At 36.6% G+C, this 24003-nt stretch overlaps 1 protein-coding gene across 1 annotated transcript; it reads right to left on the bottom strand.

The window, feature by feature from the left end:
• Positions 1-3995: 3995 nt before the first annotated feature.
• Positions 3996-10943, bottom strand: LOC145588001 (uncharacterized). Its single transcript, XM_081644638.1, has 7 exons — positions 10229-10943; positions 9358-9665; positions 8418-9149; positions 7170-7298; positions 5554-5757; positions 5249-5449; positions 3996-4641 (listed from the first exon to the last, which is right to left on the bottom strand). Exons 1-7 carry the CDS (start codon positions 10479-10481, stop codon positions 4513-4515), a joined length of 1956 nt encoding a protein of 651 aa, XP_081500764.1. The 5' UTR covers positions 10482-10943; the 3' UTR covers positions 3996-4512.
• Positions 10944-24003: the final 13060 nt, after the last annotated feature.

Raw genomic sequence — 24003 nt, 5'->3', positions numbered from 1 at the left:
GAGTACTTATGTAATTAAGTATGACTATTCAACCCGTTCAAAAAAAAAAAAAGTATGACTATTCAAAAAAAAAAAAACGGAGTATATAATTAAGTATGAGCTAACACATTGAGTGAATGATAATTATTGTCTTTTACAAAAACAAAAATGTCATAAATATAAGAAGAATTACTATATTACGGAGTTAGTTTCAATTGGTGGGTTTCTAAAAAAAAAAGTTTCATTTTGTGGAGTTTACTGGGAAGGAAGTGAATTAGGAAAGGTTATATTGCTTTATGCATAGAAAAATTGTGTTATGGTTTTACTCCTTATTCTTGTATGTATATGTATCACATTTGTTCACACAAATTTAGACTTTATATTCCCTCCGTTTTTAAATATTTGCTCCATTTCTCTTGGACACACATGCCGATGCTAATCTTTGATTACTAATATATTTAATTATCAATAATTATAAATTTTAACACTTGAAAATTAATAATCATTGAGATGATTCTAACAAGTACCCACAAGACTATATTTTTTCTTATGTATAAATCACAAACATTAGTCAAAGTAGGACAAATGAATAATGCAAAAAATAGAAATGGAGCAAGTATTTAAAAACGGAGAGAGTATGGAGCAAGTATTTAAAAACGGAGAGAGTATTAAATACTTCTTGACTAAAACGGTTAAAGGGCACGTCCAAGGAATTTTTTTTTGAGAAATATAACTAAATGAGTTAAGTTTTTTTTGAGAAATATAACTAAATGAGTTAAGTTTTATTCAGTGGTGTTTGCTGGGACTTGGGAGGATATTTATGCCTAAAATGTTTGTATATTATAGCTTCATTTGGTTACCATTTTCATCCTATTGAAATGGTTTTAGGTGAGCCTATAAACATACAAGTATCATTTACAATCCGATTAAAACTTATTTCACTTTATTAATTAAGCCTAACTAAATCTTATGACAAACTGTTTAGCCATTAATAATGAGTAAGTCATTACTAGATAATACTCCCTCCGACCCACCGTCCCTAAGTTACATTTCTATTTCTTTCTATTATGTGAGGAATAAATGTTATGAATATGAATGCAATTTAGGGACGGAGGGAGTAAGAACAATAAGAGCAATAATTGCATCAACTTTGATATGTCCTATTGAACTATTAAATCTGTTGGTACTTGGGGTCTGTTCTCATTGACTGAACTCAGCTGAACTGAACTGAAATGAATATTTTATAAGAGAAGGAAATTAAGAGCTGAGCTGAACTGAACTGAACTAAACTGAACTGAATTCAACTGAACTGAACTGAGATAAACTGAACTGAACTAAACTGAATTTCAACGTAGGAGAACAGACCCTTGGTAGTACATAGCACAAAATTAATATTCCGTATGAACGTAGTCATATTTTTTAATGTATAGACAGAACACTCATAACATGACAAATTAATAGTCATATAATAAAATCATACGGAGTAGTACTACTTAAATGTTTTACGAGTAACAATCAATTCGAAAGAGCTGAGCAAAACTGCAAACTGCAAACTCTTTTCCCTCTCTATTTTCCCAACTTTACGCAAAACTGGAAAGTTAGTGCACCGTACAAGCCTAGATTTGACGTATCAAAATGATCATTTTTTTTATTGTATGGTTTTGTTCTTAGTTCTTACACATTTATTTACTACTCCCTCCGTTCCCTTTTGTTCTTTACGTTTGGAATTATGCGTAGTTGTTAAGAAATTGTGTAAAATTGAGGTGAATTGACATAAATTAATCATTCAAAGTACAATTATAGTTAAAAAAAAAGGAATATTGTACATGTGGGGTAAAGAATGTTGGAAGGGTGTAGAAGAGAGATGAGAGAGAAAGTAATTACTCCGTATGAGTATTGAAAATCCATTAAAATATTATAAACGGTACATATGCACATGAAAAGTGAAGGACAATTAAGTATTTAATTTGTAAAGCAAGGGTAATTTTGTCTAAAATCAATGACTTAAAAAGGAAATATCTTAAATATAAAGAATAAAAAGGAACACCCTAAATGGAAACGTAAAAAACAAATGGGAACGGAGGGAGTACATTTATTTCAAGCTTGGTTCATAACAAATGTTGCTGCAACCAATATAGTACTTTCTCCGTTCTATTAATATTGCAACAATGAACTTTTTGCACTATTTATCACTTTTGTTTGACCATATAATATAAGTTTATACGTTAAGCAAAATATAGTCATGTGGTATCTTATTGGATTTGTCTCATAAAATACTTTCACAATATCAACTTTTTATAATTTTTACTCTTTCACAAATGTATATATTTAGGCAATTTAGCATATAAAATATGTTTTGGTATGCGTAATTTCCTCCTTATTGCAATATTAATAGAACGGAGGAAGTATTATAGTGTATGTAAGCGTAAAATGGTACTCCGTAAATCTCTACGATTGTTAATACAGAGTATCATATTAAGGGGCGAAGCCAGGATTTGGAACTTATCGGGGCCGAATTCTGTATAGTTTATTCTAGATTTGACCCTAGTTAAACACTTGATTTGTAGTCTCCCAATGAAGACTTTTTGCATTTGGTTAGGCTCAGACTCAAAACTATTTATATTAATTACCACTCAAATCAATCCTTATTGATCGATGTATGGGATGGTGTGATAATATTTTGACAATTTTAGTAGAAAACTACAATGCATTTTATTTTTTTCAACACAAGTACTGTTAAGGGGAGTCGAACCTCAAAGGCTCAGTCCAAACATACTTGACACAAGGATAGATGTTTTAACTACTAAGCCAAGGAAATATCATTAACAAATGAGTTAGTTAATTTGAGTATATTGTAAAAGTTTACAGGGGCCAAATAGAAATTTTAAAGGCCGTGGGAATGGGCTACGAGGGCCGGGCACCCAGCCCCCCATGTAGCTCCGCCCATGATCATATTCCATAGGACAAATTTAAAAAAACACTTCATAATTATTATTCTATATAAAGGAATGAGACAAACTTTAAGAGATGGAGGAAGTAAATGTAAATTAATACGTAGTAAATCAATAGTCTTGGTGTCGTGGGGTGCGGGGACACAAAAATAGTCTCGGCTATTACTCCATAAGACCTATATATGGCGGAAAAATTCAAGTGACTCTAAAAATGTCATAATTAGCAAAATAAAAGGCTTAGGTAGAGTGCTAGCATATGATCATATACAAGCCACATAATATTTCAATCAGTGGCTGATCTTGGCCGAAAATATTAGAGGGGCTGGAATTTGAATCTACCTCTCGCTCAAAAGTAATCACTATACTCCATTAATTTATAAGTTAAAATAGGTTATTGAATAACATTAACTAATTAATTACATGGCCCCGGTGAAGGTCCCCTGACCCCCTCTTATTTCAATAACTTAAGTAGAAATTGCTCTCACATTGTAAGTTTGTTACCTTCAGGCCACTAGTTTGACTCTTACTAATTGTAGATCTTGGGGGAGTAGGAATTCTCGTGTCGTTTTATATCCAATAGTAAGTGCATAATTTGTATAGCTTTAGCACAGGTTTGACATGTCAAAGATTATGTTCCAATACTGTATGATCCTTCTTCAAACTAGATTGAAATCATGCTGATTGCTCGCGAGTAACAATAATCATCTACTACGTACGTATGTCCTTACTCCCTAGCAGCACCCAATGCCTATTGCGGCTATGAACGAATTTTTGACATTTGTTAAAAATTGCTTAAAAACAGAATGGTTGCCAAAACGTCGTATATCCATATGGCTCAAGGTGGCTTTTAGGCCACGAGAGTTTCTCTTCGGACTTCTACATATACTGCACGTCTGCACAATCAAAGAGACGAATGAACCAAAAATATTCCTTCAACTCTTCAATTTAAAAGCAGTCAGTCACTACTCACTACAGCAGTAACTAACTCGACAAGGCATAGATCAAATAATGACTCATGAGAATCTCTTTAGACTTTGTTAACTGCAAGATACTCAGAGACGAGTGAACAAAAAATTTCTTCAACTCTTCAAATTTTTAAAAGGTACACAACAGTCACTACAGCAGTAACTAACGCGCCAACGTGTAGATTGTAAAATGATGTATACAAGTTATGTCATTGTTTACCCTTTGGTAGCCAGTGACAAGAATATCTACAAGCTGACAGTAACCATCTCACTTAAAGTAAATTAATTAAGGAAAAAAAAAAAAGACAACAATTTACAAGGGATTCACACCAAAACCCTGCAACTTCTGAGAGCTTGAAGTGAAGTTCCAACCTGGCAACACTACAACCTGAGGAGAGAGGAACACTATACTGTCTTCTCTGACGTTTCAGCGAGGAAAGGCGTTTGAGGAACCCTGCAGCTTCAGAGTTTGAAGTGAAGATCCAACCTCGAAAAACTAGTATCCGAGGGGAGAGGAACACCATACTGTCTTCTTTGACGTTTCAGCAAGGAAAGCCGTTTGAGGTAGCCCAAAGACAGGGGAAGACCCTCCTAAAGCTGGCTAAGTAATAAAAGTTTCACTCTGTATGGACCTGCACTTGAAAATCGCATAGAACTCTAGAAATGAAAGGAGACATAGCTGCAAGCAAAGCCTTGGGGCACTCCTCGTGAGGAAGATGTCCGCATCCTGATATAGCAACTAATCTCTGCATAATCATACAATTAATAATGAGCTTCATGTCAAAAGGGAAAATACAATGAAGTATGAATCTTCCAAAGGTTTAAAACATTAAACAGGCGAACATGCTTTTACATATGAAAACTACTGGAATAAGGCATTAATACTTCTAAATCCATACTATCACCCTACAATAACTAAGGCAGTTTCTTCTCATACAACATATGCTATATTATGCTTAGAACAAGAATCCAGAACCATGCCAGACTGATCTGCCTGACTGAACTAATTAGCTGGACCACCCACCCAAGATTGTAACTCTAAGCCTAATAACCTTCATACAATATCATCCACTGTCCAATCACACAGCTTGAACATTGATCAGGTAGATCAAATGTATCAAATGATTCAGTCTCCCTAGTCCCTAACCCACAAAAGTCCAGGACTTGGGAGATCATGTTGTTACCGGCAAGAACCGAACATGAAACAAGTGTCAATTTTTATTTATTTATTTTTTTTTTAGAAAAAGAGAGAGAATGAGGGTTGTAAAAGATCATAATGGTAACAAATCAGACAACAACAAACACACACACACACAACACACCCAACCATATCAATACAGACACAATACTTACAGAATCTACAAATTTGGAAGCCATAGTTTGAGCAGGTCTTAAAGCAACAAGTGCATCTTCAGCTCCAGTGACAACCAATATAGGCAAATCTTGAACTGCTTTTACCAGCGATGTTGCTTTTTCAGGTGATAAAACTGTTTCACCAGAAAGCTTACCAATCTCATGAAGAGCCTCATCCCAACCTTCTACACAGAGAGGGGCCTGATAAGATGCATTTGTAACATCAAGTTAAAAACTGACTTGACTTAAAGATCTCTTTTAGAATCCTACTCCTAAAACAGAATATACATGAGCAAACCTTATACCTTATATAGGTTTAAAACTTCAGTTGTCAGCTTCGTAGCGTCATACCATGCACGCCTATTTACCACTTGCGTAATTTCTGTCCGCAGCAGTGGCTGAACCAAATGTTTCTTTCCTAATGAAGTGCGCAGAAGTATCCTTGCAAAAGATGGAACTACGTCTCGAGAAAGGTCTGCACTCAGCAACACCACTGCTTTGATTGCAACCTGAAAACAGAAAGAATAATTCAAATTCTAAGGCACTCTTAACATAATAGCTACCTGATAGTGGAGTCTAAAGGTACAGTTGTACAGATGTCTAATTAATGCAAAAAATAGTCACTGTACCATAAATGCAAGTAAGATGCATGATTAGCTAACTTACATCCCAATCAGCCAACAATCAGTACAGTAGTCCCTTCTAGTCCGGCTTGAGGAAAGATTTATCGTCACATGTGATGAAAGGTTAAATGTAAATATAAACATCTACTAAACATAGAAAATAACATCAGCCAACTCCTAGATTGTATGTGTTTACAGATGAGGATATAAGGAAAGCCTTCATTTTTAAAGGGGGTGTAATTCTGACAATAGACATATCAAAACCCACATTAATAAACTCATCTCTCTGTTGAATAATGATTTTAATAGAACCAAAAAATAGATAAAGAAACATTTTGGCTTCATTTGCCAAGACAAAGCCTCTTCAGCAAGTAAGCAGAATTTTCAGAAGCTGTTGACAACAGTTCACCATACATCAGAACATATGTCATGTTACTCAAGTTTGATGACAGTATTCCAGACTTCTGAAACACATCCAATTTAGCATTTCCTACTTTGGGTTCAATAACCACTCTGTTAATCGCTCTACAATACACCTACATTTTGAATTTTGTCTAGCGGTCTAGCCTCAACTTGGTCATAGAATCATAGTACAAAAAGTAAAAAATATCACCCCCTCCTCCATCCTCAAACACCTACTATTCACATGATTAGTTACACATTATCTGCCTAATTACTACTTCCAGCTGTTATCTGCCCCATAAAAACTTTTCATTCCTCTTTGATTCACAGCCCAACCAGTTCATGAAAACTCTTCGCGTATAACACAGCATTTACTTCAGCAAAGCAATGAACTGATAATTTTCAATCCCAAAAGAAAGCCAATCAAGAACGCAATTAATTTGCACTCCATCAAAAAGTACAGTAACCACAGCATCAAAAATACCGCAAATAACCAAATGGTGTAAAAAACAATTATTTTCTTTACTATCGAAAAACAGGAAACATAAAAACTTTAAGTATGCATAGTTTTTTGCTTTGTCACAAAATCCATTTACACATTTTGGCTGATACTGTACGTTGCATATCTTTGACACACAACTAGCATAAAATGCATGCAATTTGCAACCCACAAAACACAACACATATGAAGGGCTACAAATAGCTACAGAGAGATTGGTTTCCATCCAACTAATCTGTAATTGGACTGATAATAAGCAATAAGCAAAACAAAAATTCATGAAAGGTGTAAAAATAAATCATACACAACATTTACTGTACACAAAAACCATTCAGCTAAGTCTAAGATATATAGCCCATCCAAAAAACTTCGCATGAACCAAGCAATTATTACTCACATTTGCAGAACTCCCCGATGCTTTCACCCTTTCAGCTGCCCTTAATGCAAGCAAGCCACCATCATCATGGCCAACAAGTATCACTGAAGAAAACCCCATTTCAGAGCAAAAGGACAAAAGCAGGCCCACCTGAAATAGGAACCAACACAGCATCAGCCAAAAAATGAAATTAAATGTCCCAAATGACAATGATTGAAAATATGCAAGACAGGACATTTAAAACATATAGCCGACTTTGTATAATAAAGAAATAGATAATAAAACAAAATAAAGTAACAGATAATAAAACAATTGTGCCTCGTCAGTAAGCAAGCAGATCATAAGCAGCAGATTTATAATTCTCAACAAATCAAACTTCTACAAAAGCAATGGTAACCGAAGATAGTGGCATCAATCAAGGCAATTCAACTGGGTTAGTAAATTATCTCCAGTTAAAAGGAAGAGCTGAGTTCAAGAGTTTGATAGTTATATTTTAAAGAATATTAATGATGAAGCTTAATTGTAAAATGGTCATCAGTGTTATGAACAAGGGATCTGCACACCATATAAAGAGCAACAAGCTAAAGTATTTTAAAAGTCTCAATAACTTCAAGCTGATAGATGATACATATATCTCATCTAGAAAGAAAGTTATAGAATTTAAAAATTGAGAGCTTCTTGACACAACTACATAGCACGAATCTGGCAGGCTTCTAAACAGTATGCAAAAAATTACATAAAGATAGTGGAAGCATAGTACCAGGAGCCCTAATAATGTAACCACATATGAAGACTGTCAAGGCCCATTCATATACTGGATTAAAACAGGCAAACAAATAGTGAAAAGATCCTCTAATGCCAAGAGAGCATATCAGCATCCTATAGAAGTTTAGATTAAGAGACAACAAAATTGACCTTGTAACATCAAGATTAAAATGTGAAAGCAGAAAATGCAAAATGACAATGGTATCATGTGACATGCTTTCAATAAAAGGTATGGCCGTAGGCAACGTAGCCACACATGCAGCAAGACTGGAAAATTAACAAGTAATATGGTTTCTGTTCTAAAAAAATTACCAATACCAAACACCAGGGTGAAAGGGTCTTGCATCAAATATTAACATTGACATGCAACATGAAACTCAAAATCGATATGTTGTATGTTTAAATAACTCTTTATTAGAAGTTATATTCATAATAAAAGTTCCATATCCATAAAGTTATATTCATTATACTCCGTAATAAAAAGATGGTATCTAGAAGCTATACCTGAGTATCAAGGCTGTAAGGATTTGGCAACTGTTTCTCTTCCCAATCCTTCCTTAGTAGCCTAGGAGTCAAACCCCACCCAGGACGATCAAATGCAGCAACAGTTCGACCAACTTGACGTGCCAGTGTCCCCATCACATGTCTCCATGAGAAAACTCCACCTCCAAATCCATGCACTAGGACAATACCACACTCTCCATTTGCTTCCAAATTTGAATCCAATTTCAAAGGGCTTAAATCATTTATTACATCCTTGTCCTCCACAACATCAAGGCTCATAGGAGGAAATTCATCAGATGAAACAGCAGAACGTGCCATATTTTCAAGCAATGGGTCAAACAAAGAAGAAGAATAGAAATTGTTGCTATAGCTTCTACACAGGTTATGTTGGGTTTTTGACAGAGCATTTAATGGCCGATCAACATTTACCCTACCAATGCCCAGCTGAGGGCTACAGCTTCTACTGGGTTCAACAAAAGTTGTGGATGACAAAGAACGCGCAGGAGAGCTAGGCATACTAATCTTGTAATGGAGCGTGAAGCCTTGACAAGTTGTGAATAAACTATCAATATCAGCAAGTAATCTGACAGGCAAGACACCGTCATAACGGGTTAGACCATAAGGTTTCCTTCTTGTCTCACTGTCACTTTTAGGAGTAGCCTTTGCTGAGGAGGGAATGGGAGATCGTGGAAGCTTTTGATAGGCAGATAGCAAACTCTTGCAAGACAGAACCTGCCAAGAGGTTGATCACACTTCAGCATGACACTGGAAACGGTTAAATATTTCAAGCATAGCACTTTAACAACATATGATTGGCTTTATAGAACAGCAAGGATAGCTAATAAATGACAAATGTGCAAATTTTAAGTTAATGGAAACAAATTCACAACAATTAGAAGGCAAGCAACACTAAAAAGGATGGAACCACAAGGGGAACTACCGTCTCTGGATCAACCCGATGAAATAGAAGTTTTCTCCTCGCCTTGCAGCTAATTCGATAGGCAATAACCATATGGCCAAGAGCAAAAACTACAGATGACAGAAACAAAACAGGCATTCCCCAAGACTTTTTCAAATGAAGAATACGCCTTGAAATAGAATGTGAAGCTTCAGCTACCATTTGAGAATTCGCAGAGAAAACACAGGCCTTTACTGACAGAAGAAGAATTGAAGAAATGGAACATATCGTCACACTTCCAAGATATGGTCCATGAGAAAGAGCAGGAGCATCAGAGAGAGAATATACACCTGCAACGATGCATAAATCCATAAGCAATGGAAGAGTAGACAATTCACAAATTACATACACAGCTACACTCATCTTCAAAACTACTTTCTCACCAATGTACATTCATCCAAAACCCAGAGTTCGCACGTATGTATTTCATATATAACATAAGAACAACATTATCCAAATTTCGCCAAAAACTACATATAGAATATACAATTCTAGGACTGCCCCATCACCACCCACAAAATGAACATACCATAAAGCCATACCAAACCCTTTACACCGAGCATAACATCACCACTAGTTACATTAACCGGTACACCGAATATCAATAGCTACTACAGAATGCAATTAAGCAATATCCCAGATGTTTACACATTAGCAGAGCAACAAATGAATCATTTAACCAAAAACATGCATAACTAACCAATATTCATATCAAATTCAATGATAAAAAATTCTAATTCACCTCAATCTTAGCTCAGTATTGCTAAAAATACAATCAAAATTCACACTTACATGAATAAATTGGATTGAAATAAAAACGAAGAAAAATCAAAATGATAAAAGAGTGACATACAGGTAATAAGGAGAGATCTGAGGACAGAAACAAGAGGAATATCAATCAAAGAGCTCTTAAAAGCGTATCTTCTAAGGTGTTGTTTAAAGCTATAACACCTAACACAGGTGAAGCTCGAAACCAAAACACAAGGTACCAAAACATCTCCAATGGCTACCAACAATGGCAGACATTGCACCAATAATGACGCCACCATTGCCAACATGAAAAACACCGTTCTCAAACACCTCCTCAACCTCTCCCACCCCGCCATTATCGACTTTCTCTCTCCTCCGCCACCACAACCACCACCGAAAAACCTCTAACACCTGAATAAAATCAAATAAATTAACGAAAAGACGAATTTGAATGACTTTTTTTTTTAGGTAGGATCGCGAGAGATCTGCGATCGTAACGAAGTCGAAACCCTAACAGAGAAGAAGAAAACCGTCGAAAATACAGCCTCCGCCATAGCCAGTTTAAATTAACCAACCAACCGTTGAAAAAACGGTGTAAAACGAATCAAATTTGCGTCGTTTTGATGGTTTTCTAGATGATCAGAGAATTTGTGATGAGGAAGAAGATGAATGTAGTTCCGCCATTGTTAGGGTTTCGAAGGTTTTTTTTTTTTTTTCTCTCTCTTCGAGAATTGAACGAACCAGTAGAACGAAGAAAGAGGAGAGAGAAAGAGAAGGAAACCGGCGATTGTTAATAAACGGCGAGAATGGGTAAACTTGAAAAATATTTGATTTCGGCGATTTTTTATTTTTTTAAAAAAAATGGTTTTGGATTAAAAAAAAAGGGAAAAGAAAAAGGGTAAATGGTGGCGGGCATGTGTGGCCCAATTAGTGTTATGGGTTATTGTGTCGAGTTGATGTTTGCTTTATTGGAGCATGTTTGCTAGGGTACTAATTTTGAATTTTGTGTTACTTTATTTTTTGTTGAGTTACACAATTTCTTTATGTTTTTTAAGGTATGGTGTTCTAGTGCATTGAGATCTGCGTTTGAATTTGTGGCTATAGCCTATAGGTATAAATGTATAACCGTATAGAGGTATGTAATTTCGATTTGTATTTGTATTAAAGTTGGATTGGAATCGGATATTTGGATATAATATTGGTCAAATTAATGATTATTTGGATAATTAAAGTTGCACAAGTATTTTATAAATTCTTAAACTCGCAAAATAGGTCTAAAATAAAATGAATTGAAATAAGTTCGGATTAAAACATGTCTAATAGATTTGTGTATCAGTGTATGCTTCTGTAATAATAAAAGGGAGGTTGTTTGATTGACAATCAAGACTTATTAATATATAGTATAGACTACGGAGTAGTAGCATATTGAGATTGGCTTAAGCCAAAAACATGAACAAGGTACACTTTTGTGTTATAGAGTTATACAGTACTTCGTACAAAGTAGAATGCAAAATTTGAATTCCGAAAATTGACTGCTTGTACCTTTTGTAAGCTGCATCTACTTGGTGTATGATATTTTTTAATTGTTACTCAAAACAAACATATTTAAGTTATCTATTCAAAAGTTGTAATGAATATTTAGAATTTATTTTTTAAGTTGTTCACTATTTCTTAAAATCAAGTTGGGACATTAACACGATCCTTCCACGAACTCAACATCAATTTTGGATGAGATCAATCCTTCAGAACCCTCATCCAAGAACTTAATTTAAGTTGATAGTTAATGAATTTACTAGAAGAAAGTCATCATATAGTGGCCAAAACCCCGCATTATAGAAGCAAAAAGATAACCATTTTATAAGCTAAGGAATTGTAATAGAATTTGTTTTTTTTTTTTTTTTTTTTTTTTTTTTTTTTTTTTTGCTAATGCCATTTACAAATTCAAATAAAGATACCTAATATGACATTGAAAGTCTAAACAATCCAAAATAATCCATGATTGCTCAATTTAATTTCTCTATACTTACTAACAAGTTGTTAAGCCTAATATTGTATAGCTAATGGGGGTAATGTTATCGGCCTTAATCTCTCCTTATGTTGTATATATACTTGTTCATACAGTAATACAACTAAAGAAAATCAATTCCTGATATGGTATCGGAGCCTCTAAAATTATAATCCCTAAAATTCTAAGTTCTAAACCCTAATATTCTGAAGAAAAAAAAATAAAAAAATTCTGCTATTCTACTACTCCTACTACTTGATCAATAATGGTTAATGACAACAACATTACGTCTTCTATTAATTCCGATCACACTGATAACTCGTCCACCGGTAATTTTCTACATAAACAACGACGAAATTCGAATTTGTATTGTACTCATTGTAATCGTATGGGTCACGATTATGACGATTGTTTTCTTATTCATGGGCTATCCAAATGGTGGCTGGAAAAATATGGACACCGAGGACGCTCTTCTTCTCCGGCTACTACTCCACCTGTGTCTGGCGCGGCCACTTTGTCTGCCATCTCTACTAATCAGTTTCACGCCAATACTCCTACTTTGGGTGGTGTGTAATTCTTCTACCCTTTATGTCGACCGTATTGATGGTGGTTATTTTTCTTTGTCATGGATTATTGACACGGGTGCATTTCATCACGTTATTGGCGGTGAGTACTCTCTACAAGATGTTAGCGTAATTATACTCTGTCCTGTTGGTCTTCCCGATGGTGCTAAGGCTATGACTACAAAGGAGGGTCGTGTTATCTTGACGGATGACATTATTCTTGAACATGTTTTATTTGTTTCGCATTTAAATTGCAATTTAATATCGGTGTCTAAATTGATTGATGATTCTCACTGTTTTGTACTATTCACTAATTCACAATTCCTGACACAAGTACTCCGAAGTTACATTAGATGAACAACTCACATGTATTGTTACAGGTGAAATGGAAATGACGATTCACTAACCCCTATCTACAACTCTACGTAGTAAATTAAAACGTAACAATTCTAACAAAATTACAAGGACAATGAAATGATTTTCGATTACTTTATTATATGTAGAGTATTATTTCTTCCTCAAGCGTGTCCATTAAATAATCAAAGCAAGCATTACAAAAGTAGATACTCCGTATAAATAATTTATCTCCACCTAACAAATAAAAGGTGAGAATATTTTAATGCATTTACATTAATTATAATAAGAAATCTGTCTGGTATGCTTCTTTAAAAACCATACAAACTGTCAAATGGATAAAAGTGACAATAAAATCATATGATTGGGTTAGTAGAGAAATTCATAATGGTCATCCTCGTAGTATACTCTGTCACTTATTTTTCTGATAAGATATTTCGTTGTATAGAATCTTTTGCATTGTTGTCACTTGATTCTACTTTGTAATTTTCTGTACACTAAACAGAATATTTGTGCATGTAAATTTAAAAATAAATGGAGAGCCATACTTTATAAATAACTTGAATGATTAGGTAATGACAAAAAAAAAAAAAAAGTAATTCGGTCAACTATAACTTGAATTTATATAACAATTCCTAGGAAATCTAAATTCCAACACAATTACAAATAATCTAAGGACTAGTTACATCGCAGATTCAATCAAATATCGCCTTAATAAAAAACTTCATTCGAAGCAATACAATATGTGAGTTAGCACTGATTCGGCTTGAGATTCACGGATGAGTAGTTGTTTGGGTGAAAAAACTCATATAGTCTTCTAGATACTTTCGGAGACGATGAAACCCTAAGTCTTCAAACTTAAGCACACGAACAAATAAAGAAAATAACCCTAATTGAATAAACACCATCATAGAGATGAGATCCATTTATTAAAAGCAATGAAAAAGTTTTTTTGGGCTTACCATCGGTAAAAATACCGGTAGAAGCCCCTATAAAAATTTACAATTGAGATCAGAAGAAAAGAGATGAAACAGAAAGAGAGAAAAGGAAAAGAGTGGGAAAAAAAACCCTTAGCTTTAAAAATTTAGCAATGGAGTTTAGAAAAACCCTCCCAAGGAGAAAACCTAGAGGGAACTTTGATCATTTTTTTATTAATATATTAATAACAAAAAAAAATATCATAAAATTTATTGCTAAATAATTTTTGATATAAAGTTTCATAGTATAACTATTTTATAATATACATTAATATTTACTTATGTAAAAATAAGATCAACTAGTACATCAACATGTGCGTAGTGTTTGATTGTGTGATTAGTTTTTATGAGACAAAGTGAGTAATAAGTTAATCACATTAAAAAGTTATTTTCATCAAAACAATAACTAATACATAGTCACACACTCACGTAACCTCACATTACTACATTAGTCTCTAAAAGAACAACTTGTATTATAACTCAAATAACTCATTAGGTATTGGTATGTTCTAGTTACCTTACTTCTCAGATATTTTGGTATAAATGGCGTTTTCAAGCTTAATTATTTTCATTTGTAAAAGGTGATTATTCACAAAATATTTATTTACTCCGTATATATCTTGATGATTCTACGGAAGAAAAGCCTTTAAAAAGAATTTTTAAAGACAGGAAAAAATTTGTGACACAATTTATCGAGTACAACCTATAAGCCAAATTTTCCTAAAAAAAATAAATAAATAAATTTACAACCCAAATACACAAATGCACAATAGTCAATAGCACATTAGTTAGCGACCAGACTCCATAATCCATATCCATTTATCCTTGAATATGAGTTTAAACATGACCCACCTTGTTCCAACTCTGCCAAGACATGTCGTTATATAGCTAACGGTCAGAAATTTCAAAAAAGCAAAAAGAAAGAATCTGAAGTGGGGCATTTAAAATCTGAAACGGTTTTTTCGGACACTGTACTCTGCCAACTGCATTCGGGGTCACACGATTAAATACTCACATACAATCTATGACCCAATAGTTATAGTGGGTCGGATCCATCAAGGTTATGGGTTGAAAGTTGCTTCAAATATTTTGGGTTCAGGTTAACACAACGACCAAATGGTTTTATGACTATTAAGAGTTTAAGGGCATGTTCACATTTACTGCTCATTTACTGAACTGAACTGAACTGATTGGAGCTGAACTGAACTGAGCTGAGCTGAAATGAATATTTTATAAGAGAGTGAAATTAGGAGCTGATTAAAGCTGAACTGATTAAAGCTGAACTGAATTGAACTGAATTGATTGGAGTTGAACTGAACTAAAATTAAGTAAATATGAACATACCCTAAGATTAGTTGTTCTAAGATAACGGACTTGTTGGGTGATTGACTTTTTCTATAACTTTTGGCTTTTAAAATAGTGAAACACCCAAAATATATGTTTTGTTATTTGGCTTTTTAGTTGACTAAAAAGTTAATACTATATACGGAATATAATTTAATATTTAACGCGTGTTATTAGAGTCATTATTATAGGCTGAGAACTCCTTTAATAACATGTGTTGGTATTAAATATCATAATACCTAAATACTAATTTAGTACTCCGTAGTACTAAAACTTTTTTTGTTAGTATTAATATCATTCCTTGTTGATATTTTGATGATATCATCTAAATACAATTTTAATACCAACGCTGTGTTGTTAGGGCATTCATGATTTGAGGCAGAGAATTCCTCCGAAAACAAAACCAATTCCATGATTTCACAAATAAAACTTCTAAAACCTGAAAACCATCAAATGGGGTAACTGCAAATAAAAATATACGGAGTATATCAGGCCAATGTATAGGTTTCGGTTTCATCTGGTCAGTCTTATACACAATTGAAAGCATAGAAGATCACTCAAATTCATTACATTTCTGTGTCAAAAAAAAATAATAATAAAAATAAAAATAAAAAAATTCATTACATTCCTAATTCCTAATTCCTAATTAAAAGAGAAGAAATTTATAATCAAAATTTCTGAAAACACAAGGTAAGATTAACTTGTCGAGCCTTCTGTGAGCAGCGCATTTATATTTAAGAGAAGCCACCAGTTCTTAACATTTGATTCCAAGGCTCTCCCTTTTTTCCCAGTATATAACATGCTACATAGTACAAAATATTCAAAACCAAAAGAAAAATAATGCGTATAAGATGTACGGGATATACCGGTAGCATCTATCATAAGCCGGTAAAAGAGTGCTGTGCAGTTTAAGCCCTCGTTAATCATTGAATAAATCATGTCCTTATCGGCATCAGTCTCTGCCACGTGGACAGCTGCTTCTCGGAACGTGGCATGTCCCTCTGGCACGTGGAGAGTTGCTTGGTGCCGCATAGGCACCTGCTATTTACAAGGTCGGTGTGCCACCTATCTGTATAGGTGGCACCTGCTTGGTTGTGTTTCTATAAATACCCAAGCAAATCCCCATTTCAAAGGTAGAATCTCTCTATCTCTCTAAAACATTTTCTCTCTCTTCTTTCACTTTCTTCTCACAAAGGTACTGACTTTAGCATCGGAGTGGTTGTTCCCGGATAACCCCCGGGCTAGCTAATCTGTATTGGCTGTGTAGGTGAGCAATTGGACGGTAAACCATTACCAGCCCTCGGACACTAACGGAAACAGAATTCAGCAGGAACAATTGGCGCTAGAAGGAGGGGATAGTAATAACTTCTATCGTCCAACAAGACCTCTCACAGTCATGGAAGGAAGTAAGGAAACTATAGTACCGATACCGGAAGTTGATAACCGGCAATATGATAACAATATCTTTAATGCTAACGCGAATAAAACTGTAAACAGCCTACCAGAAATCGTGGTCGAGGATGAAACTCATCTCCTTCACGGCAACACAACGAACATGCCCATAACGCCTGACCGCAATAGAGCAGTAACCCCAGATCCCATGGAAGGGTTTACCTCGGAGGAGCTAGAGATAACGGCTAAGGTCATGCGGGCTATGTCTAAGAAAAGAAAGGAAGCCGAGTTAACGGCAGGGGAGATATTGGGTGATGTACCGACAAAGCCGCTAATAGTGAACCTGGAGAGTCAGTTCAATCAGGCGGGACAGCAACAACCGTCAAGGAGCCGGGGCCGAGAAACCATACCGGCTGAGCGCCAAAACACACGAGGCGCCCAAGTGGGGGATTCAGGTTCTTATCGGCATGAGGTTTCTAGTGGATTGGAAAGGCGGACAGCCAGGGCGATCATCAGGCCCAGGATATCTCCGTTCAAGCAAGAGGTACTTGACCAACAAATGGAGAAAATAAAGATGTCGTCCTGTACTTATGACGGTAAGGGGGACCCTAAGCGGTATGTAGCTGCTTTTGAGAGTCACATGTTGCTATATTCCGACACCGATGCTGTGTGGTGTAAAGTTTTCCCTACGACTCTTACCGGGGCAGCTTTGGATTGGTTCTCCAATTTAGAGTCGGGGTCAATTGACTGCTTTGAGACCCTGGTGGAGTTGTTCACGGGTCAGTACATAAGTAATAGTGCAAGACAAAGGACATCTGGCGTGCTCATGGCTATTCAACAACGAAAAGAGGAATCGCTCAGAGATTTCATTAGGCGCTTCAATAACGAGGCTAATACCATACCGAAATTGCAGCAAGAAATTGCCGTGATGGCATTGATGAATGGGCTGGGTGACAACGATTTCAAAAAATATATGTCGCGGAAGTCTTTCCCAAACTTAGGGGTAGCATTTGCCAAGGCTCATGAATACATAAAAAGTGAGGAACTGCTGAAAACGAGCCGTCAGATATCGTCAGCAGAACCCTCCAGAAGGCAAAATGATAATAGCCCAAACGCCCAGATGGGTGGGGTAAGCAGGTTACAACCACAAGGCCAACAGAGATCTGGAAGGCCGACAAGGGGATTGGGCCGTTATAGCAGCTATACGCAGTTAAATACCCCGAGAGCGACAATTTATTCAATAAACCAGAATAAAGAAGATTGGAGCCGGCCGGCGCCGATGATATTGAAGGGCCGGGACGTGAAGAAATATTGCATGTTTCATAGAGATGTCGGTCATTACACCGAAGAATGTGTTTAATTAAAAGAGAACATTGAAGATCTCATAAGGAAAGGGCGATTGTCTCAGTATCGTACTCAACCAGGTCCCAGCCGGCAGCAAAATGCACAGCCCAGGCAAACCGAGTACCGAAAGCAGAGAGATTCTACCTTTGAAATGGGGATTTGCTTGGGTATTTATAGAAACACAACCAAGCAGGTGCCACCTATACAAATAGGTGGCACACCGACCTTGTAAATAGCAGGTGCCTATGCGGCACCAAGCAACTCTCCACGTGCCAGAGGGACATGCCACGTTCCGAGAAGCAGTTGTCCACGTGGCAGAGACTGATGCCGGTAAGGACATGATTTATTCAATGATTAACGAGGGCTTAAACTGCACAACACTCTTTTACCGGCTTATGATAGATGCTACCGGTATATCCCGTACAACTATTTCGGCGGAAGAAGGCTAAGGCGATACTGGTGATTTAGTTTTTTTTTTTTCTTCAATCTCTGTCAGCACTCTTCAGGAACAGTTGGGTCCCTCAAGGTGACCGTCAACTTTTTCGGCGGATTGGGATCGGTCTCGTCCTCCAAATTAACGACCCCTTCCGGCCAGGTCTCTTGTGCCTCCTTATGGAGGGGTGCCGCATCGCTATCTTGCTTTTTCTGTTGCTCTCGGTCGGAGGACTCAGATGTCCTCTTAGACGCATTCCCTCCACCCCTTTTCACAGCTAGGGTGCAGGGTTTGTGTAGGGAATAGTTTCAAGCCTTTAAAATCCCACTAGCTTGAACCCCACTGTGATCATACACTAAAGTACGGTGGCGTCCAAAAGGGAAGAAGATAGAGCAAAAGAGTCGCCAACAAGTTTTTAAGGAACTTGTAAACCGTTCACGAGGTGAAGGTTACACCCCTTAACGATCCAAGAGATCGCCAACTCCATAAGGTCATGAACCAAATAAGGGTTCGGGGATGATGGTACAAATCCAACCTAAAATAGATTGAACCTGCCCTAATATAATAGGCCTCTACTTTATTCTGCTCGTATTCATGTGCGCTTTCTGACTAACATACAATCAATAGATTAACCCTAAACCTGTTTAATCTATGTTGGTTGAATTTAATGCACAAATAAACTATTATTGGTGATCACTTGAATTATAATCACAATTAACCCTAACAAGATTATTAATTATTTTATCAAGCGTGATTGCAAATACCAATTCCCTTTAACCTGCAATAAAAGGTGATCAAGCAATAACAATATAAAATAATATCCATCAAGCAACATAATAAATAATCATAATAAATCATAATCATAAATATTAGAAATATTAGAAAGAACATAAGAAGCATCATACTTTTAAATCATACTTGATATTAAAGATACCCTAGACATGATATTAGGAACCATAAATAACAATCTAAGCGTGATATCTACATCATAAAATCAATTAAATAAGATACTTACTTGGATGCCTCGTACCTCTTTCTAATTACAAAATACACACGTTAGTAACTTCAAGGAAAATAATAATCAAAACAATTAAATTAAATAATTGAAATAGAGATTTGGGACCAAACCCTCAGAAATTAAAACCTTTCACGTCTAGGGCGAAGGCAACTTCGAATATGGCTAGGTGTATCAAGATCTAATGAATGCGGAATTATTTATTTGAGAAAAGGCTAGTTTAGAAAAAGGGAGAGAGAGAGAATAATCAAGAAAATCTTGATGAGAGTTGGTGAATGATTAAGAGGAGATATGACCTCTATTTATAGGAAAAAATAAAGTCGAAGAATTAAGAAAAGAATCCAAATTCGAATCGAAATAAAACTCGTAGACAACAGTTTTTGCGGATTTTGTTTTTATCATATCTTTTGATCCAGAAATCGGAATAAGATGAATAAGATGTCGTTGGAAAGATATTGACGTCTACTTTCTAACCCAATTAGAATCGGATTAAAATATGTTGTAGAATAAAAGATATGAACGAAATAGTGAGACGGTGTCAGTTTTGGATAGAGTTTGATATCTTATTCATATCTTTTTCGTTATAGATCGGAATTATTATTATAATATATCATTGGAAAGATAATTTCAAGATCTATCCAACCATATAAAATTTGGATAAAAAATATGAGGCACGAAAATAATATCTGACTGTCTTTGAACATGTTTAAATCCGAATAGAATTAGGACTTTAAAAAAGGAAAGTTTTATAAAAAAAGGAAAGTTTATATTTAAATCAAATTCCTTAATCTTATCTTTTCAAAAAAGGATAATTAAGATATTTTAGAAACTTATAGAAGATTCTAATCAATCCTAATTAGTTTAGGAATAGGATTAAACCTTTGAACCCTTCTCATGATCATTGGGTCGTAGGTAAAATCCGGTTTGGGCCCAGTTTAGTATTTTGGCCATAACTTCCTCAATATTCATCGGAATTGGGCTTATAATATATCGTTGAAAAGTTCTTTTCAAGCCCCATCCAACTACACCATTATTGGACCCTTATCATGGACCAAACTAAACTGGAATGGACGTTTTCATAAAATAGAGTGGGTTTTCGAAAACAGAAAGAAAGAATTTTAAAATAAAAGCTTTCCGCAACACTAGACTTTTCCACACTTTCGTTTCATTCGATTATGATTTGACGTGAAAGGTACTCATCACCGGGTTTGGTTTTGGGGAGACACAAATGGGTGTCTACAGTTTGGTAACGCGTTCGGTAGGAGCCATATCTTGTTGTCTTGTTCTTTTTCTTTTAGAGGCTCTGGTGGCGAAAACGGGAAGGGTGTCGTATGACTTCTTTGGCCGATCTGGGCACTGTTGCTTCACTCGCCCGTCAGAATGCAACCCTAGTCGGCTGAAGTCAAGTTTGTCAATACTTGACGGTAGAAACACCCGATAATAAACATCAAAAACGGACATCATAAAGGTAAACATAAGCGTTAAATAAAAAAGGAAAAAGAAAACAAGTGTAAGTAAAATATACGCAGGCAGGTAAGACAATAAGCAGGCAAAGCACTTATCGAAATTATTTCCAAATGCAAAGTGCAAGTACAGTAAAGATAAATATAAACAAATGTATATAATTTATAAACATTTCCATACCAAATGCATCGATATGGCAAAGACCGACATGAGATAGAGGGGCGTTGCCTAGTATATAATTACAATGGGGCAGCCACACCCCCGGAACAACTTTATTCTTCTTACCGGCACTAACATATGTATAGTTAAACCACTCAAAAGCTTTTTTCTCCATCTTTCCTAGTGCTCTCGACCGTATGGTCTCGAACATACTGTGAGGGTGGTGAAATGTCCTACGGACGGTAAAATCTTCGGGAACACCATAAAATAAAATTTTGTCTTCCAGTTCTTGCAACTGGTCAACTTTGGCCACACAATGCATTTCCCGGGAGCAGTAAACAGAGACCACCATCCAGGTGACTGGCTATCTTTCTTTATCCAGTGCAACCTCCGAAATAGGTTCAAGGTAAGGGGAAAGTCCATAAATATCATAACCCAGACAAGAGAGACTATATTTCGGATGGTTGGAGGCGTTAACTGTGCAATTGATACATTCCAAGCCCTGAATATTTTTTCAATATAGTGATGAAGTGGAAACCGTAAACCAAATTCAAAATGTTTGGCATCGACAACAATGTGGCCGGGAGAACAGTCCAAGGCCGTTTGACCTTCACCTGGTAATCTGAGTTCACACCCTAGCTGTGAAAAAGGGTGGAGGGAATGCGTCTAAGAGGAGGTCTGAGTCCTCCGACCGAGAGCAACAGAAAAAGCAAGATAGCGATGCGGCACCCCTCCATAAGGAGGCACAAGAGACCTGGCCGGAAGGGGTCGTTAATTTGGAGGACGAGACCGATCCCAATCCGCCGAAAAAGTTGACGGTCACCTTGAGGGACCCAACTGTTCCTAGGGCCGGCAGTAGCGGGGCCAGAAAAGACCAGCTGGCCAACATCGACAAGCCTCCGGTCAACGGAGGCTCCAACGGTCCTCTCGACGCGCTCAAGCAGTCCCAACAAGAATTCTTTCGTCCCTGCTCTTGTCGGTGATTTCATCGAGATTCCGCATGTTAGAATCCCGGAAGAAGTCGCTGAGGAGTTGACTGTACCTTTTGGTGCTGCTGGTGACCCATGGCATCCCCGGATCAACATTAATCGTGGGGAGTCTGTTCTTTGTGACGACCCTAGCACTGGCGGGAGCATGGGGTGGAGGATGCTTAAGGACTTGGCGACGCCAGCCGACAGGCCTGCCAATCGTGTTGCTGCTCCTTTCGGTCAGCTGATGAACAACATGCTCCGGGTAAGACAGCATTCTTACCATTTTTTTTTATTTATTTTTTTTTACTAACGGCAAAATTAATATCATCACTAGACCGTCAACTCTGCTGTTGAGGTGGTACATATGTACCAGCATTATCAGCGCGCCGCTGATAAAGCCGAGACAAAGCTGAAGAAGGCTGATGACGCTTGTAAGCTCGTCATCAAGGAGCGCGATAAGGTCAAGTCCGACATGAGGACCTTGCAAAAGCAAGTGTCGGATCTGAACAAGAAGCTGACGGACCAGGAGCAGTTGCAAAAGAAGGTAGCCAGCCTCGAGCAGAGTCTAAAGGTCGAGAGGGAGGCTAAGGCGAAGCTGGACGGCAGAGTTGAGGAAATGGAGCGTGATAAGCCGGGAATCAGGTGCCGAGCCGTTAATCGGTTCCTGTAGACCGACCTTTATGCCAACTTGCTGGTTGACCGGTACACTGCCGGTTGGGTCTCCGCGCATCGCTGTGTGTGCAAAGCTGAGGGGTGGGATTCGGTGAAATGGCAGGCCGTCGAGAAGGCCTTTAATGAAGAAATGAACCACTCTCCTACCACCTACGAGAGTGAATATTTTGACGAGCTCCCACCGCATTCCGTGATAAAAAATTTAGACCCACGTGAACTGCCAGAAATGGAGTTTGATGACGCCCTTATTAGTAGCCCTGTTACCACTCATGCTGGTAAAGATGGGTCTGTCGGTCCCTCCAACAATGAAACTGTGAAAGAGCCCGTTAAGGCGGCTGAAACAACAACGGAGGCCAACAAGAATTGACAAGGAGGGCAGTCATCATTGGGTTTTTATTTGGCCATCTACTCTGTAACCGGTTTATGTACTTAAAACAATTATATTTGTCTGTGTCGTACAATATTTTCCTTTTAATGTTGGATACACTATCTTTGTATGTCTGTACTCAAAACCATTATCTCGGAGCAATTTGTTTATTTGTTTCTTTACCATAATTCTTGCTATCGTGCGTTTCTTGTTTATACTATGGTCGTTATTTACTTTTTATCTAACACTTGACGCTTGTATATCTTGAATCGTTTTTTAGTTATTCTCTCGGTTTTTAATACGATTTCTCGGCTTTTATCACAAATTTACGTTTTCGGCATTTTAAAGTTACGTTTTTCGGTATTTTATTTGTAAATAAAATTTGGAAAAACTAAATAATGCCTGCATTCAACTCTGTTTTCGGTATTTTTTTCAAGTTACACCTTACCAATAATAGTCCCCGAGTTTTCGGCAAAATTTATTCGTAAATAAAATTTGGGGAAACTCTATAATGCCTGCAATTAATTATCGGATGTGAAACATGCCGAGATTACATATCCAACCTTTGTCAGGCCGAGCAAAGGCAGTGGATCAGACCGCACTTTCAACTCCCCTTGAGGTCCATTATTATTCCATTTCATTCTTTTTCCCTCACTTGAACGACCGAGTCAGCTAGCTAGGCTGTGATCAGATTGTATCGAAAGTAGGTAGAGTTATTGTATTTCATGGGTACTAAAATAGTTTACAACGCTAGTAAATACCATAAACATACGTATGACAACATGTCATCTAAATTTATACTATACAAAATAGAACAC

Source organism: Chenopodium album, chromosome 17, assembly GCF_948465745.1.
Source record: "Chenopodium album chromosome 17, dcCheAlbu1.1, whole genome shotgun sequence".
In the NCBI taxonomy this organism is placed as follows: Eukaryota; Viridiplantae; Streptophyta; class Magnoliopsida; order Caryophyllales; family Amaranthaceae; genus Chenopodium; species Chenopodium album.
Note: the sequence above shows the minus strand (reverse complement) of the source record. Positions and strands in the feature narration are given on the sequence as shown.